Source organism: Synchiropus splendidus, chromosome 5 (assembly GCF_027744825.2).
Source record: "Synchiropus splendidus isolate RoL2022-P1 chromosome 5, RoL_Sspl_1.0, whole genome shotgun sequence".
Taxonomy (NCBI): Eukaryota; Metazoa; Chordata; class Actinopteri; order Syngnathiformes; family Callionymidae; genus Synchiropus; species Synchiropus splendidus.
In genome coordinates, this window is record NC_071338.1 from 9876564 (window position 1) to 9896121 (window position 19558).

The following is a 19558-nucleotide window of genomic DNA, read 5'->3' on the forward strand; positions in this document are numbered from 1 at the left end:
GAGAAGAAAGCAGAATGAGTCCTGAAGCGCAAATGAATAGCTCGAGTCGCTTGAACCTCGATTGCACCTCGTATGGCACGATCACCGATTCTATTTTTGTCATCCGTCCCCTACAAAGACACAGCCTGACTGGCAGGTGTTAACATGCCAGGAGCTTGTCATTTTAATGCGCCTCGGCTTATAAATGACAAACCCAAACCATGTTTCAAATGAGAAATTAGTCCCACAATGGCAAGCCGCTGTTCTCTCAAGAGACATGGAGATTTTGTGTGTTGTGATGCTCAGTCCAGCACCACATGCACCACGAGCAGGAACCGACGGGACAGAGGAGACGATGGTTGGTGGGTTTGACCCAATAACTGTCAACACAATCGAATTGCTTAGAGCTGGTCGCCGTGAACAGGACGGTAAACTGACAGTCATGATTTGAGCATACTGGTACAGTAAATGACAAAATTCAATTTGCTGCATCTGCTAAATGTTTTAGGTGCCTTCAATAAGTTGGATAAAAACAGGTGATCACCGACGGCTCAAGTCTTGCAGGGATTCCCATGGCGACCCTACATAGCCTAAATTGCACTGACATGGTTGTTTATCCAAAATGCCCTGTCTTCTACAAATCATGCAATTTTATCTTCTGGACCTGGTTTCCGTAAAAAGCATGCTATGCAAACTAGAAAAGCACTCAAAGAGTGCAAACCTCCGCCAAGCAGAGAATTCACCTGCTCACAATGAAAGCACGTGGGTGTGGGACGGAGAGGTGAGTGCCAGTGAGGAGGGAAGAGCGGAGCGTGATAAAGATAAGAGGTGTTTGTGTAAAAGCACTCAAAGAGTGCAAACCTCCGGCAAACAGAGAATTCACCTGCTCACAATGAAAGCACGTGGGACGGAGAGGTGAGTGCCAGTGAGGAGGGAAGAGCGGAGCGTGATAAAGATAAGAGGTGTTTGTGTAAAAGCACTCAAAGAGTGCAAACCTCCAGCAAACAGAGAATTCACCTGCTCACAATGAAAGCACGTGGGTGTGGGACGGAGAGGTGAGTGCCAGTGAGCAGGGAAGAGCGGAGCGTGATAAAGATAAGAGGTGTTTGTGTTAGCGTTTGGTGGCTAAAGCACCTCACTCTCTCTCTGCGTGCCAAAGCATGGTCTTTAACACCAGTGAAAGTATATGCAAAGTCTGACCCGCATCTCTGATTTTCCTGGTGCCTGTGTCATGGTACCGTGGCCATTCTGTGAGTATGAGTAGTCAAACCCGGAATCTGGCTCAATTTATGGACTTACTACCTATACAATTGGACTGAAAGCTAAAATCGTGCTGCAGATATTTAGCGCTCAGCCACGGCACGCTGCTTCTAGAATGCGCCCGGTGGAAACTTCTGCATTAGTGTTTGCCAAAAGGGTTAATAGCTGAGTAATAATAACAGCTGTGGCTGAGGGGAAGCACTAAACCATCTGAACCAGCAATGGGAGGAGGACAGAGGAGCTATGGCTCATTGAACAGTGTGTCTTAATTTACACAGAAATTATGGGAAGTACTGCAATGATGTTGCGGATTAAGTATATGAATGCGAAGGAGTGAACAATAAATAAAGCACAGGTGCATCTTAACTCATGTTTGGACGAGGTGTAGTTCAGATGCAAACGGTATGGTGATGTAAAGCAAACCACGTTTAATATCCGCACAAGACTTTGTTTCATGAGGAATAATGGTGTCTGAGGTGGGTGTATGGTGGAGGAATTGAAAACGCTTAAGAGAAGCATCATGACAAAGTGATGAATATGTACACAGCCGTCTGGAGCTTTCAAGGAATTACAAGCGTGTACGCACACATCATCCTGAGTGGGATTTTCTGCATGCGTGAGTGTGTGAGGACAAGTCTGTGTATCATGGTGCCATTACTGCTGTGACAGTCGCATTACCGGGTTCCCTCCAGACAAAACCTCCCAGGCTGCTATCTGATCACGCGCCTCACATGACTGACTTGTTTATGTCCTCTCCACTCACTCACGGTGGGAAAAGTCCGGGAAAAAAAATATTGCTTTCTGATTTCTTTTTGACATTTTTGTCCTCTCGTTGCAATTTCAGAAAGGGCAGAAGCCACTCTCGTCTCAGTCACATTCATTTGAAATGAATTTACTCCCAGTGCGCTCAGTGGATTTTATAAAAGCACACCCCTGTGGAGCCATCACAGCTTTGTTATTGGTTGGTTATTCTGTTGACAATAATTCTGCTCTCAGGGTTCTGTGACAAGTTCAATAATATTGAACAAGATGCCCACAGTAAACACCAGTAAGAGACAAACAACTCAAATCTTTCAGGCGTCTTAAGCTTGGTCACCCTACTGACACTGTTTCAAGCTGAACCCAGTGTTGTGTTCATCTCTATTTACAGTAAATGAGAGCGTCCCGGCTGATACGCTCTCTGCTTGGAATATAACAGCACACTGTCAGTCATGTAATGTTCCACTTTTCAAACGCCTGCAGCGGAACAACTTCACTCCTGCTCCTCTTGAGACACAGATGCGAATGGTGCACAGCAAAAGCACGCAAAGGACGCAGATTAGGAGTTTTAATTTTTCCTCCTGAAATATTCATGCAAAATAATATCCAAGCGCTGATATCATAAATCATCTGCGGTCTGTACCACAGCAGTTACTTATCAATCACTCATGGAATGGTAGAAATAGCAAGTGGAGTGGGCTCTTTCTGTGTGGCCTTGGCATGTTCAGCTCATGACTGTGTGTGTTTTCTCTGTGCACTCCAGTTTCCTCCCTCAGTGAAAACATACTGAGGTTAATTGATGATTCTATAATAGTGTGCCCTGGGACAGGCAGTTCAACATGGCCCCTGCCTCTGATCCCGCTGGGACAGGTTCCAGCGACGCCATTAGAGAATAAGCCGAAGGAACTGAACGTATGCCGTTATTGGCGGGCAAGCGAACGAAACAGAAATCCTTCACTGGCGGATGACGTACATGTCAAAACACTTAATAAAAAAAGTCATCAAAACATCTTGAATGAAACGGTAGGTAAAAGCTTCAAGGATGACTGAAGAAAAACTAAATATATAGTGAAAGGCCATTTTCAAGAATGTTATGAATTGAAGAACTCAAACATACGTGTTGTTATTTTAATATATATCTTTTATTAAAGAAAAATGTCGCACCAAGTGTAGTGATGGATTGATGTACAAAGCCCTTAGACAAAAATCTGCATTAAGAACAAGTATTACAAAACAACGCAGGTGTATCTATTTGTTCTGTACACGAGAGAACAAGGTCAAATGTCCCCTCATTTGACCCGGCAGCACAGGGTGAGCATGATTTCATCGGCACAACCATCCAAACGACAGCATCTACTGCTACATCTACTCACAACAGCAACGCACATGCAGCCTGTCAGATACTCACCATGACATTGATCTTCATCAACCATAATTCAAAATGCCTTTGGAGCATTTCAGGAGCCTCATTTCAGAAACTGGTTTTTCACTCGCGACAACAACAACAACAACAACCACTTCAAGGGTTCGACCAGAATGAGACCCAAAAGCACTGTGAGACAGCGATTACTTGACCCCAGTGGCGGCTGATCAATAGAGGTCACTCCAGAGCGCCTGCATCAAGCCATACGCTGCACCTATTTATTTTCAAGGGAACTGCCATTATTGATTTTTCTCTTAAATTATATGGATTGCCATGCTTGAATGTGGAACTGGCACAGGCCCCTTTAGAATATTTTGTAGCCGCCACTGCTTGACACATGGTCTATTTGTAAACACCATTCCTTTGATTTATGCTTTGTCTAATTCGATGTTAGTTTTGAATCGAGTTTCCAAGTCAAGGTCTCCTGTGTCTAGGCATTTGAGTTAGTCCAATATCCTAAGTGTTATGGAAAATCAGTCTAGGGAAGAGCAACACAATTAAACTAAAGATAAATACTTTTTAAGCTGGATTTCTCACAGTGGTACTATTGCACCCACCAGCGCTACCACACCAAAGTTGGACCTCACAGCAAGATAATGCTTGGATCAAGTCAATTATTGTGTTTTTTTTTAGTTCACTAATTGCTAAGACATTGAAATAAAAGCATTTCATATCAGCGGCTGACTCACAAACATTTAGCATGCAAGCTCACTGCGCCACAGAAGTGAAAATGAAGAAGTCTGAACGTAGTAATCTGTCACTGAGGAAAGACATTTCCTCTTGGGAAGTCTATATCAAGCCTGGTTTTCTTCCGTCGCCTTCTGTACAAAAGAGTAGGCAATGTTGGGAGAGCACAGCCCCGGAATATTAAAATCACCAAATCACAACAGTGAGCTATATTGAGAATCAGCCACTTGGGTGCGTCACTGCAAAGATGAGCAAGCCAAAACACCCCCCTGTGTTTGCCACATCAGACAGGCCAAGGCTAAAGCATTGTAGATTGAGAGGGGAACCGCTTCTCAAGCTCTTCCACAATAGAATTCATGTTTGGGCTTTGTTCAACGTTCGGAGATGGAGAGCTCTCTCCGACTCCTCCTTCTCCTGCCCCATCTTTGGTTTCTCCTCCGCCATCGGCCGCCTCTGATCCGTTGACTGCAGCCAAACCTTCCACAGAGTCCAGTGAATCGAGAGAGTCCATGGATGCCCGACTCTTCCTGACTTTTTTGAGTGGGATCTGTTTCTGATCGATCTGACTGAACATGTTGGCTACAGACTTTTCAATGTCTGCGATGTTATGGATGTTTTTTAAGATGCCTTTCAGTTCCCTACGTGGAGGCTCAGGTTCTACGGGCGGGAGCGGCGGCTGTGGTCGCAGGGAGACTGGCCTTAGTGTGGGTGCTTCTTTGATGGATGGCAACACAAAAGTGGATGGCCGTAACAGTGAGGGTGATAATGGCGGAGGGAGGGGTGGCGGAGGTGGTGGAGGTGGAGGAGTCGGCTGTAATCCTTTTTCAGAATTACTATTGGCTGAGGAGTTGGGGGGAGGAGGTGCTGAAGTACGCGGCGGAGCAGGGGGGCTGGAGGGAGGAAACGAAGGTGGTGGTGGCGGGGGTGGAGATGAGGGAGGGGGTGGTGGTGGAGGCGTTGAAGGAGGATCGGGAATGAGGTCCACGTGGACCTGGAGCCGGTCGTCCACATTGTGATTTTCTGTCAAACTTGCGAAACGCCGCAGCACTGGAGGAGTTGGCTTGTGACATGGTGGAGGGGTGCCCCCATCGGTATGGGTCACGATGATGGCCGGAGAGCCGTCTCTAGCCGGGGCGTGAGAAAAAGGGTGAATGAACCGCTGATGCTGAGGAGAATCGGGAAAGACGGAGAGTAATATATCGGGCGACAGCGAGCCTCGCGAGTCTCTGTTTTGTCGCTGGCTCATTTCCTGAAGAGCCTGTTGCTCAAACTGTCTTGCTTGTTCTTTGACGGTCAGTTTGGGTTCAAGACTTGGGCTCATCATCAGATCGGAATCTAACCCCCGGTCAAATCCTGAATCCAAGCCAGCGTCTTTGCTTTCTTTGAACTCCGCTTTCAGTAGTTCCAACTCCCACTGCACAGGATCCATCACCACTTGTCTTCTCAGTGCATCGTACATCTCCCTGCGGTGCAGCCGAGACGGCAGAGTCCAGCTGTGTCCGCCACCAGAGCCCCATCCGCTGTCACTCCCACTGAAGCCTCCGAATCCCACGTCAGCTCCGGAGTTGCTCAGCCTCAGCCAGGCGTCTCGAAGACCTCTTCTAGTTGGAGAGAAGTTTCCAAGAAGGTCTTTTCTTCTCTGGCATCGCCCGAGAGTCTCTGGGCTACTTAGGGTACCGTCCTCGTGATAAATAGGGTTCTTTATTGTCAGAGGGTTTTCATCAGACAAGAATGTGATGCTGGACTCAGACTTGGGCAAATTATTCAGCACTCCTCCATTAGCGACACACTGCCGGTGGGCGGCGATGGCTCTGGTGGCGAAATCAGAGATAAGACGCTGGCGATCGCTCTCATCCAAACTGCCGCCACTTCCAGCACCGCTGTGGTTTGAACGACTGGTACAAGACAAAGGGAAGAAAATGAAATGAAGATGAAATGGAGCATGAAAAAGTCAAACGAATACAAATAAAACGGACAGAAAACGGGTTCAGAAGGAAGCGTCGGAACAAATCAGAAGGGATGGAGGTCAAGTGTATGGATGAAGGTGAGAACAGAAACTCGGAGCCAGGAATGAGAGACAAAAGGACCTGGTAAATGAGGGAGTGCCAGCGGGAGTCGGAAGAGGTATTTATTTTTATTTTGGTGGCTCTTTCATCGCAGGGGTGAGAGACAGAGTGTTCAAATCTATTCTGGAAGCCCAGAGGTAAAAGGAATGCAAATACAATTTAAGTACTCTAAAAGCCACGCACTACAGCGCGAATACAGCGGGGTGACTACAAACGCTGCCACATCTGCTGGGGCTGGAGCTCTGTGATGCAGAGTTCTGAGAGTATGCAGATTCTCTCGCTCACAAAAGACGGATATCTTCCACTTTCTGCATGAAAGTGTGTAATCAGCGCAATCGCAATCCAGTAGTTTCTGGCAGCAATTAAACTCTGCACGCTCTCCATCGTACCCTCTCGCCAACCAAAGGCAAAATCGAATTATGCCAACAGCAGACGTATTTGTTCAATGTAGCAGTTTTATTATTAATCCACTTATACCCACCTGGACTAACAGTGTAACCTCACGTCATTTACTAGTTAATGTCACAGGTATTGTAGGTACTGTAGGTGCCACACCAGGCCAATAAAAGAGGGACAAGAGGCCAGAAAATAAAAGCAATATTTGAAATGAGTTGCTCCTTTGCACCAGCAAAGGTGTTCACAAGAGCCATGAATGAATTTTTAATAAACACTTGGGATCAGCCGGCTAAGCTTTGGCATAAAGAAATCTCCCGCCTCACAACATGAGAAGTATGCTGCTTTCCTTCCTTGCAGTACAAACACACATTCCCTTTCCTGTCAAATCCCCATCCATCTGCATCTCCTAGACTGTTTTGGGCTCCTCCAGATCAACATTTATATTCTCTGCTTATGAGAAGCGTGAATGCTTATGGTCCTGGGCGATGACATTCACACATATTGTACACTGCAAATTTTGAGCCAACTTTATAAATCTGAATCATCTGAAGGCCACATAAAATGACTTGAGTGTGAGCCACAATATGCATACTGGAATACGACTATAGAAGAACAAGATTTGAAACTCGTGAGTCTGGTGAAAAAAAGATCATAAAACCATTTTTACACAGTCAGTTTTCTTTATGTACTTTTTAATCTCATCGAAACCATTGTTTTTTTAAAGCAACCCTGAGGTGACATGGAGTCTGTTTAACAGCTGAGATAGACCTGAATCCTAATTCTAAACTTTTGGACTTTGCCAGAATGAATACTTGGTATCAGTTGTACGGAGCACATTGTATTATAAAAAAATCCAAACTGCCCACTTTGCAAATGGTTAAATATACTTGGCAACTTATCAGCTGAATTCATTACCCTCCCGAGGTGGTATTCATAAATTATGGGCTGCCTACATTTCACTTATCTGCGCTCCATTTTCATTTCCTGAAACATCATTCAGATCATGGAGGCTGTTTGGTCTTCAGCTCTCACCAGCGTGAGCAAACACACCGTCTTAAATCCCTGGTTGTCTCCTGGAGATAGTCTCCACCGTCATATTGCGTGTGAATTGTCTCCATGTTAATGGGAGTGGGGAAGCATATCAAGGACAGACAGAGAGCACTGATGCATGTACCGCTGATAAGAGTTCCTCTCAACTTCTTAACGCCTCAGTAGGAAATTCCAAATTAAAAGTGCGCGGCCACAAGAGAGCCAAGTGTGTGTGAGATAATTGTTTAGTTTTGCCACTGGACTGGCTGTTGGTTACTTTTTAACATTGATGTTGTGTTGCTGATGGAGTGAAAAGATTGGAGATAAAAAAAATACAGTCAAACAATGCGTTTCACTTTCAGCTGCTCCATGTTAGGAATAAATCGCCCATTAATAAGGCACAGTTCAGATGGTAAGTCTATGCAAACAAGTAATACTTTCAACATGTGTTGCCGTCACCAGAGCCCCTGGGGACGAGCCCCGCGCATGTTGTGCTGGAAATCTTGTACCGGGGAGCGAGATTTAATCACGCAACATCTGTAACACTGTTTTAAAAACACATTCTGGGCTGAACAAAACACATTTATTGAAAAGGCTGTAGCCTGCAACGACCTGACTTTGAACCTACATGGAATGTCTGCCTTTTAATTCTTGGGTGATTTGTTGTTTTTCCTCGCGGCTAAATTCAGCACACTTGTGCCAGTGTTTGGGGTCATCGGGCCCACGTACTGTAAGGCGTTCTCCTTCACCACCGACACTGACTCACACACGCTCTTGGAAGCACAAACAGTTGCTTTTACATTTTTTCCTGGGCTTTGATCTCCATCCACTGGTTGAACAGCCCGTAAATGCTAAAGAAGAAATGTGGTGCCGTCGCATACGAACTTGCCATGCACTGAGACAGATTTTTAAAATGTTATTCAAGCTGTTACTGCAAAACAGAATGATGTGGTTGATGAATGTGGACACATGATCCACACAGAATAACTCGCCACATCACCAACACGGTGGTGCAGGTGATGACTCAGGTATTGAACCAATTCTGAAGTCATCGCACAAATGTGCTCGTGTTAACATCTGCACTGTTTCCAATGCCTAAACATTGTATCTGTGACAAAACTTCTACATTATTTTTTCATGGAGTTTCATTGGAAAAAACACACCAGACCCCTTTGCTATTGACAAGTTTAGGTATTTGGCTAATACATGCTTTACAAGTATTGCTTGGATCGTTTTGGTCAGAGAGGAAAGTGTTTGTTACCAGATACCAAAATAAAATAATAAAAGCGTCATGTTTTCCCCAGAGAGAAATCTATTCTCTCTCCCCGTAGTCTCCTTTGATCACAGATCTGAAAGTGCCAGGCCTGTAATGAGTTTTTTTGTAGTTGTTGTTCAAGCAGTCATATTGAAGCCTTTAACTGCAGCGTTGTTTGTCCTCGAAATACGAGAGAAACTGACAGCTTCCTGTCTTAAGTGAATATCGTCATGTCTGTAGATAGCAAGCCACCATTTTTATCTTTTGTATATTGAGGTCATTGACATGCGTCGCAGCGAGGAAAGTGCCAAGAGCTTTAAGTCGCTGAACTTTCTGATGATAAAATTGCAGGGTTTATCTGCCGCTCTTCATGCGCTGGAAATAATCAGAGCCTTGTTTGCTTTTAGTCTGATGCGAGGCTACAAGAATGTGCTTGATTAAACTGGAGTGTCTTGTCGTTCTGTCCCGGCGAAATGGAACAGAAGGAAATGCTGTGATAACAATAACAACCATTGAGGCTGTAATAGCTACCTACGTATAAGAAGCTATATATGTGTGTAGTCTTAGAGGTTAGTCCACTTCAGTGAGACATACTCCACAGACTGCATTGTATGAAGCGTCATTCTGCTGACCTGCTGACCAATATTTCAAACCGGCAGGAGAATATATATAAAAGTGAATCGTCCCCAAAATAAATACCGTGAATTCCAGACAATAGAGCGCATCAGAATATTAGCTGCACCCACTAAATTTAAGAAGCAAAAAAGAGCTTGTCCATAAATAAGTCGCACCGGTCTATAAACCGCGGTTGCAGTGGCGCTGTAGAAAGGTCAGTGGTGCACCAGGCTTAAAAACACATGGTGTTCACTTCTAACTAGTTTTGAAAACAGGACCAGCATGGAGACTGACTCATGTAACAAACTTGGCAATGTTCTGAACTTGAATCATGAACTCCTCACATCTTTTATTGACATTAAAGTTCTCCAAATGTGGCGTCGCTGTGAACACGCAGGCGTAAACAGGGCATTTTGCTTCAAGGTAAATAAAATGCCTGTGATTTAAATGGTTTGATGTGATTTATTTTTTCTGGTGCACACGTGATGCTGAATGACACATACACTATATATTGCACATTTCAATCTTTTTCTGAATATTTTTCACTCTTACGTATACTTCATTAATTTATTGCGTTACTCGATGCAAGTGACCACACAGCTGCTAAAAAGGCTCAAAACCGGAGAGACATGCAACAGTCCTTCATGTTTCTGATGATTTGCAGTGCATTAATGAATGGTAAAAAAAGCTCCACCGCGTCGGCGGTAAACACGAATGTCTCCTAGCAATTGATTTGTTCATGCTCCTGTGCTAAGATTAGTGCACAGGCATCATGTGTGCACGTGCCGTTCTGCCTTCTTAATTTGTCGTAAGCATTCCAGCCTCACTGCACCTCCTGGCATAGGTACTATATTGTTTCCCATTGTGCGTCTGGTGCGCACCACGTAGTATCTCATGCGCAGAAGTCGCTTTTTTTCATGTCCCTTTTTATGCAACTTTTTTTCCAGGTTTTCTTATCATATTTAAGGCATCAGCCCATTCTTCCCTTTTCTTTTTTGCTTGACAGCTCCTCACAACTTAGATGGAACCTTAATAGCCGACCTCAGGCTTAGATCTTCCCTAACTGAAGTCTACTCACGAAACTCTCCTATCACAAAAGTTTCCAAAACTCACATGAGCTGGCAGCAATGGTGAAGCAGTGCCACCATTTAAATATGCGATTTAATCCAGTGCTTGCGCTTAGAGTAAAACAAAGCTATGAAAATAACAAGATAAAACAATATATTAACAATGACCAAATTGCCAGATATGAGATGATGGTATCACAGTGGAGTATGTACTCGACCCTTTCTGTTAAACACGATATATACATGAACAAACGCGCAGGTCCACGACTGTCCATATATTTTATCTACATGACTTGTCTTGTGTAAGCCTGAATAAGAGCTGCCCACATTATTGTTAGGTTAGAAAGTGCAGGACTTGTCAACTCACACATCTGGCTTCAGCAGGGTCTCGCTGCCAAGCAGCTAACTGGCGCTGAAATGAGAAGCACGTCACTTACATGGCATTGTCACCCAGTTCCTCGTACAGGTTGTTGGAAGTTCCTCCTTTGCCTGTTGGCAGAGCCATCTGTATCCGTGCAGTTTTGGCACACTCCGCCTGTCGTCTGGAAGCAACAGCGAGTAAACAGTTATTTATGAATACAAAAGTAAAAGCTGAACTAATAACAACCAGGGGCTAAACGTTCATGCCAGTCAGAAATCTAAAGATGCACATGCTTTTATGTGAATACATTTTAATGAGGAGACGAAAATAGTCATAATATATTTTTTCTCTGTAGCCATGTTGGGAACATATGGGGGGGTGTAACATGTTCAACGGTCCCAGTTCAGATATTAGTGATATCAATTTACTCTGTGCCACCGAGAGGGACGGTAAAACACTGGATTAGGTATTAAAGCAGTGAAGGACTGGCACGCTGCATTAAGCTCATGAAGAAGTAAAGAGAGTTCCATAGACATCAGCTTCAAATAAAAGTGTAGCACATGTGCCAATCTCAAGGCCTAGGGGCCGAATAAGGTCCCCTTCATGTGGCCTGCTCTTGCCATCTTCAGTCAGTAAAGCAGATCTACCAACGCTAACTAAAGAAGGCAGAGTCTGATGACGAAAACATGCTGTTAAAAGCACAGCGTGTAGAACACAGCACATCAGGTTCAGCCACACCATGCCCAGAGGCCAGCCACTAGAAGTAAACTGAACGTTGTCACGCTGACACACGGCAAACACACTCAGCAAACACAGCCCACATGTTTTACATATTAAAAATGGCACTCACTCTTTGAATCTGGTGATGACAGTCGCCGTGGAGGAGATAAGAAGAAGGAAACAAAGATTGTGAGAGACATTTCGAAGCACTTCTTGTGAGGTTTTGTTGTAATCCATGAAGTTTGACAAGTGATCTTCATTAAAGTGATTAAGCAAAAATAAAAGACGTCTAGTTACTACATTGAAGATCATCACGCGTGTTTCTCTCCTCAAATGTCCCTCTGTTCCCTCTCTACAGGCAATTTGTCTCTGTTTCACACATGAAGAAAACCTCTCAGCAGAACTCACTGATCTACTTATAGTGTGTCTGTGTGTGTGTGTGTGTGTGTGTGTGTGTGTGCGTGTGCGTGTGTGAGCACGCAGAGAATAAAATTAACGGCCTTCACGGTTGTTAACTAAACACACTATTTAAGTGGCTCAGCGGGACAAGCTGCCATGTTGTGGCGTCAGGAGAAAGTGATGGGTCCAGTTCGTGAAATGCTAAATCCTGCAAAGGGAAGTCCTGAGGGAGAGACTGTCAACTTGTGTCTGGCAAAAGCACAAGGCAATATTTCTTGATAGCGTTTTCATCTTTGTAAAAACGCAAAATCAAGAGACTGAATTGGAGAATTATAGTTTGATTTCAACTTTGCAGTATCTTGAAGGATAAGTGGTTGGTTTCAGCTGCTCAAATATTCACAAAAACTGGATGAAATGTCACCTTAACAAATACTAAAAAAGCAAAAGAATGAAGATCTTCAATACCTAAGTAAAAGGAGACCATTTACAGAGCTTTATCGACCATATTTGCAGTCTGGTTTCTTTCATTGTAAAGCAGTGTTTCCTGCAACATTAACATTAACTTTATTTACCTTATAAAACAAAAACAAAAAGAAGAAAATTAAAACTTTCCTAAAGTTGCTTTGATGCAAAGTTGCTCCAGTAGTACATGAGAATAGAAGAAAAGAAAACAAAAAAAAAAAATCAAAAACAAAACACGATCAGTCTCTTCGAGGTAATAAACTGAACTGAACTTGATCATTGACCATCAGTTCTGAGTTTGTTGAAGACATAGTTTTTTGTTGGAATCAGTTCAGTTGGTTTCAACCATTGGCATGCAAATGATAAAAATAAAAAGCTGTTTTTAATGGATATTGAAGCCCAAATAATGGGGAGACAAGAAAGAAAACAGCAAATCTTTATGCAGGAGACATGGTCATGGACTAACTGAGTAAGTAAGGTTATCTTCGGTTGTACTTTTATTTTTTTGTTTTGAAAAGTTTTGAAAAGTCCAGGTCACGAAAGATTTATTAAAATCATTAGTCAATAGTTTGAGGTCAAGCCTTAGCTTTATTAGAAATCTTTCTATATGGTAGATTGGCATTTAACTTCCGCTCAAATACCTTTGTGGGATTGTCCTTCTCAACAACTTCAGTCGTCCTCAATGTCTGTCTGAGGTCATATCAGCTCGTCACTACTACAGCTTGTCAATGAAGTGTCAAGTCGTCATATCTGGTCAGGGATCTATTAGAGACTGGAGACTGGTACTTACTGCCTATAGGTGATGATGACGATGAAGATCGCAGGGACACAGCAGATGATGATGATGACGGCGAGGGCCAGCAGCGCGCCCTCAGTGTAGCCTACGCTCTGCACGGCTTTCTTGACACTCGTCACCACTTCAGGGGTACGGATCTCCAGAATCCGCCCTCCTGGTGGGAGGAAGGGCTGAAATTCCTTGTTGATATCCAACAGTTTCCCATCGAGGAATCTGGGAAAAAACACACACAATGGCAAATGAACGGGAATGGTTTTGGAGAAGTGCATTCCTGCTGTGCAACTGGTCGCTTACTTGTAGAGCTCTTGTCGAGACACAGCTCTGTTTGTCAGAGGATCGATGGCATAAAGCATGAGATCCGACTTTGTATAATCATCCTGCTCCGTCCCTTCACCGTGGCGATGTGGGCCGATGCTTTCTACAACAACTTTAGCGCCTGGTATCTGCTCCTGGACGTATCGTTCCAAAATACTGAGAACCAAAGTGGGAAAAGGGGCATTTAGGTGAACAAACCGCATTCAACCCCCTGCAGAACGCCATGAGGGCAAATACTTGCATTAAACAACACATAAAATATGGAGTTTATTTTTGTTTCCCCTTCCAGAGAGCATGAATTGTTCATGGCATGAATTTATCGACACATCCTAATGCATTCCAAATCGTAAGGGACCAGACACTGACACACATGCAGGCAAGGCTAGACTTCATACTGTGCATTATTGAATAGATTTTGAATATTTTAAAGTAAGAGTAATGTGAGAACAGTGACATAAAATCGTCGCTGTCATTGGAAATATTTCTAATATATTTAATTACACACTTAAGTCTGTTATTTCTTCTGTAAGAGTTTAGTTTATGATTAATAAAAAAATACATTTTTTGTATTTTATTATATAATTCATCCTTCAACCATGAAGCTTCGCAAATCCTCCTCCTCATGCAACCTCTTCATTCTCCACTTGTATTACTATCCAATGACACACTTGCCAAACCTGAGACATTTCTTTACTGTATTTAAATGCTTCTGGCTTAGAAGCACTTAAATACTTGAAGGTGAAGAGATTCACTCAACCAGGTCATAAAGGCAGGTACCTGAGGAATTTATCCTTATTTTTCTCCACATTCGTCGGCGGAATGTTAGTAACCACCACCTGCATGTCGAGCTGGTTCACCACTGACACCTGCACCAACGGAAAACAGATACATTAAGAAACAAACAGATGACAAACCAGAGAAAACAATGCATTTTGTCAAGAACCTGGTTGGTTCTAAGCCCTGTTACATGACTGTCAATACAGTGGAGCTATGTGGCACTACATTTATGTTATCTACACAACTAGATACATTTTAAGACAATCCAGGTGATAATCTGGACACCACAAAATCATTGCCCTGTTGACAACATTTCCTGAAATCCATTCATCCGCATTTTACTTATGATTATTATATTGTTATACTGTATAACTACTGTATTGTTGTATTGTATAACTACTGTACCTCAATGAGTTGCTTCGAATTGTATACATTTCCACTCAGACCTCTTACCACAATCTCTGCCTTGCTGCTGTGTCCCAGACCAAAGTTGTCGGTGGCAACCACCTGGAACCTAAAGTATGATCGCCTCATGTTGCGGTACATGATTGCTGTCTTGACCACGCCGCTGTATGGCTCGATGACAAAGCCATCCTTGGTGTCCTTAGTGTTTTTACCAGCAGGAGGTGGAATGATCAAGCGGTACATCATGGAGCTGTAGTTGCCTGTGTCTTTATCCAGGGCCTGAGAGACAACCATAACAGATAGAAAGCGATGATCTCTTCAAATGCATGGTATTTGCACAGCTTATCAACACACACTGCCATGTGCACCACAGGGCACATTTGTATTCACTGGTGCACAGATACTGTTGCCCGACTGGTGTTGAGTGTGATAACCTGTGGCACAAGAAGTCAGCTCGGCTAACCATTAATAGTGTCTTCATGCAAATGCCGCCGGCACTCTGATGCAGATATTGATTTACTGATGTTAAAAGAGGGGTCGCAATGACAGAGTAGTCCGAGCTCAGGGACATCGACAGGTTCAAACTGTTACGGCAGGAAACTAAAGGAAACAGGAAGATGGAAAGGGCCCTGCAGAAGGATGTATATGGCTTTGAAGGGATGGAATGTAAATGTCCTCGTGTGTCTGAGATTGATCATAGCATCTTGGAATTTTTAGCCCATGTTAGGTGATGTGGCCTGTTTCCAGATGTTGCTTCATCTTCAAATCAGAGAGTTGATCTTTGTTTTCTTCCAGTGGTTCAGTTTCCTGAAACATGTACTGGTGAAGAGTAAGTTCAAGACCCCAAAGCGCAGCAGGAGGTCTAGCGGCTACGGACAAAGAATATTAGAGATGGAGATAATGGAAAGAAAGAGAGGAGAGTTTTGATGTGATGAGGAGTTATGTGGACCGTAATACACTAATGCGGCTGATTTGTTTGATGGATAACACTGAGAGGTGATCATGCGTTTGGGCATCTTGGAGGATTGTTTCTCAACCCTAGAGTGGACCTCTTCTTTTTTTTAAATAAACATGTCCATGTTATTTCATCCAGTTCACTACATGCAAATACAACTCCGGAAAAATATGAAAGGATTCACAATGTGACTCACAAAGTAGTCACACACAACCCCCTTCCTTTTTTGTCTGAATGCTTTTCATTTACATTTTAATACCACAGGTGTAACATAGCTACTGCTTAAAAATCCAATACCTCCATCAAGCAGCTAATTTCCATCAGTATATTGATTTTTGCCCAAAATTGTTGTGCTATATTTCACCTTTTTAGCATGAGAAAATGCCATTGCTATCAATAATAAACTTCAAGTAAGCTCAATGCACTGCTGACACAGGAGAGTTGCAGAAGCCCCAAGCACAGGCCTGGCCAAGCCACGGCTCCGCTCACTTTCATGCAGCTCTTCACCAAATGAGCCGCCGAACCGGCTGCGATTTTGGTCAAGTTGCTATTGAGATGATCATATATACAGGAAATCAGACGAAAAAGTAAGAAGTATTCCGGCGAAATATTGTTCAAAGACTTTGACTTGTGTTTAACTTTGAAACATAAACAATAAAATGCGGGAGTGAACACATTGGACTCCATTGAAAACACCTTTGTGTCAACATGGACTGCAGGAGACTACCTTTTCTGGCGTCAACGTAGGCCGCTAATTTCCACTCGAAAAGAACTGCTATTTGATAAATTGGAAGTGAGAAAGTGTTGCCTCTCGTCACTTCGTGTATGTCGTCTTGTCATACATCCGCATCATTTGCGCCCACTTCTCCATTGGTAAATATTACCAATGTACATCCAACACATCATCCTCAGTGCTGGACCCCGAGTGGATTCTGACCAGCTGGAACCACCTAAATGCAGCAATGCTCGATCTGATTTTAAGAAAAACATTGAAATCTACTCATCGTTTTTCAGGTTATTTTGCTAACTGACAGTCAAACACTGGCAGGAAAACCCCCCCAGGGTGGCAGTATTTAGGATTGAGGGCAACACGAGTGTTTCAAATCATCATCCATAATGGAGTTACTACTGTAGTGTAGTACAACAAATTCATATGCTGTTTTGATGTGCTTTCATTTTCTCCGTATGTTTGTCAGCCAACATCTCTGTCTGCTGGGGTGAAAGTGGGATTTGGCAAGTCTGGAAAGCCTGAGCTCCAGCGATGCCTTCCAGCGGGGAGACGGATCCTCTGTCAAATCAACTTGTTTTGAATGAAACTGTTTACTTCGCAGGGCTTTGATTATTCAGACACCCTTCATTGGAACGGAAATGCTGTTCACCAGGTTCAGAGGACGTTCTCACCAAGACTTCAAACTCACTCACTGCCATTTGCTGAATTCCCAGTGGATCACTGCATCTACATATATTTAGTATCGACACGGAAGAAAATAAAAGTTTATTTCAACAGTAATGTTCAAGTCTTTTTTTTATTTATCTGGATGATGGGCGATAACAGTAAGAATAGCAGTAGACCACACTCATGTCGAGCGAAGGGAGAAGCAGCTTTTGATGGTGACCAGTGTTGTTGACCTGTCGAGGGTGGCGCTATTAACTATTACAAAAGGATGCAAAAAGAGAGCCTCTTCACACACATTTGGTTTAGGCAAGAAAGCAATTTACACAGCAATGACAAATTATTTCACAAAAATGCAAATTATCATGACAGACTGCTCAAACAGTAGAAAAAAATGAAACCAATCATGGATACAGATGACTGGTCTCTTGCCCAGGAACTGGCGGAAGAGCTCAGCCGCGTGCCACAGTCAACTCTCTGAGCGCTTGTAACCATTTCTATGGCCTTGTAGCAATATTCTTCTCCGCTGTGCTTCAAGCTATTTAAATGAAACTTTCTTCAACTTTTTTCAGCATTTTAAAACCAACAGACCTACTGACCCTTAAAAGGAGGACACTACCCCCAATCCTGGGGACAAAACAGGAAACGAAAAGACCAGTGCAGGAAACTGTTCACCAAAATAAAACTAGGTCCTTCATTTACTGTCATGTACTATGATGAAACAAATGCATCTCCATCCTCAAATTCATGTGACATTCCTAGTGTCCATTAGCAGGTGTATCTGGACAAGTTGGTAAGTGCCGGGGGCATTCCAGAACCACTGGTACTCATGAGCAGAGAGGAACAAAGCTGTTGTCTTTAAAGGGAGTGGCTGCTGTTTTTCATTTAAATACGGAGCAATACATGTTTCAAGGGATAGATAGCAACCCCATTTGCCATGTTTTGCCAGATAAGCTAAACCCCCATAAGAGGGTTGGAAGTTAGAATCTGGCTCCACCCCAGTAGCTTCCATGGTGTCCATTGTCATTGGTTTATTACAACGCAGTTGGTGACTAAACTTGACATTCATGTTTCCTGTCTAAGGTAAATTGGAGTTCGCCTTGGTTATGTAATGAATCATTTGTAGACACCACAAAAAAAGGAGACACAAAGTGATTTGGCGATGTAAATTTCCTTGACTCAGTCACTGTCAAAATACTATTACAGATAAACAATAATATCATTAACATTATTGTCATACTAACGTGTAAAGAACATCAATGCAAGTACCCCCCATAAAATGTAACGTGATTGCTCATCAGTCTTTTCTTATTCCAGTCAAAACGTCTTTTAAAGAACTTTTGAATGTCTTGATATTTAAATACTTGAAGCTAAAACAGCTGCTGTGGTGGTTGTGGTTCTGGACCGCGTTCATGTTTGATGTGTTCAGAACAAACTGACTGGTCCAAGTCGTTGTGCAGACTTAGGTTTGAAGGCAAATATTCCCACACCAGTCCTGTGGCATTTGGATTTATAATCACGTTTTTTTCTCCCTTTAAGATACAGTATCTTTTGCCCGTCGCTCTAAACGTGCGATACTGAGCTGGTGCTCGCTAGACAAATCCTAGATGTGATGAGGGTTCACTCTGTTCATTCCCAGAGAGGTGACTGATATCGTGGACAGAGTGAACCCTCTGCAGTGAACACGGGCTACTTAATAGTAAGGAGAGAAGAGATGAGGAAATGAAATAGCATAACACAGACATGGCAATTAATAGGGGTCGCGAAAGTGACCGAATTAATTTTGAATTATGGTACCATTAATTCACTAAGTGAATATCGTGACGGGCCGTTCAGTTGACAATATCGGTGAAATGAATCATATCTAATTTTGATGCGTTTGACACAGACAGCCACATTTATTGAAGAATTGAATGAAGCTGGCATCGTACCTGGACTTGTAGGACGGAGGTGAAAGTTTTTGCATCTTCTGCGACGCCTCCGATGTAAAGGGCTTGAGTGAAAACAGGCGGGTGATCGTTTTCATCCTGTATCTCGATCAGCACTCTGGCTGTGTTACCTAGGAAGCACACAAATGTTCATATAAGTCCACAATAAGTTGAGCTGGCAGAAAGAAAAACACCTGCTCTTGTGCAACAGAATACACATCTTCATCCTTAGGTGGTTCCAAGTGCTTGGTTGACACTATTCATGAAGGCGCGGGATTAAATCACTTAAATTATTTGTGAAGGTCAGGCACACACCATTTAGTTATTAAAGATATTACCAGAGACATGAGACAACAACAATCGACAGACACGTAATTGCACTGACCCTGAAACTCCAGGGAATATATGAACAGTTTCATAAATTCAAAACAGCGTTTGTTTGGCTGAAGACAACATCTGAAATACACCCACATAAAACCAGCAACACAAAGCATGGACCAAAACTAGCTGG

The 19558-nt window shown here is 43.2% G+C and overlaps 1 protein-coding gene across 4 annotated transcripts in view; it reads right to left on the minus strand.

Annotated features, from left to right (window-relative positions):
• Nucleotides 1–19558, minus strand: part of LOC128758639 (protocadherin-15-like) — a 175399-nt gene that overhangs the window by 18453 nt on the left and 137388 nt on the right. For 2 of the 4 annotated variants that reach the window (XM_053864808.1, XM_053864805.1), the window contains 6 exons: nucleotides 19051–19178; nucleotides 14820–15050; nucleotides 14367–14455; nucleotides 13569–13745; nucleotides 13269–13487; nucleotides 10974–11078 (listed from right to left, as the gene is read on the minus strand). In XM_053864808.1, the coding sequence (XP_053720783.1) occupies nucleotides 10974–11078; nucleotides 13269–13487; nucleotides 13569–13745; nucleotides 14367–14455; nucleotides 14820–15050; nucleotides 19051–19178 (949 nt within the window). Of the gene's footprint in view, nucleotides 1–870; nucleotides 6004–10973; nucleotides 11079–11747; nucleotides 11757–13268; nucleotides 13488–13568; nucleotides 13746–14366; nucleotides 14456–14819; nucleotides 15051–19050; nucleotides 19179–19558 lie in introns of those variants that run through there. The other 2 variants (XM_053864804.1, XM_053864806.1) reach the window with 2 other exon arrangements.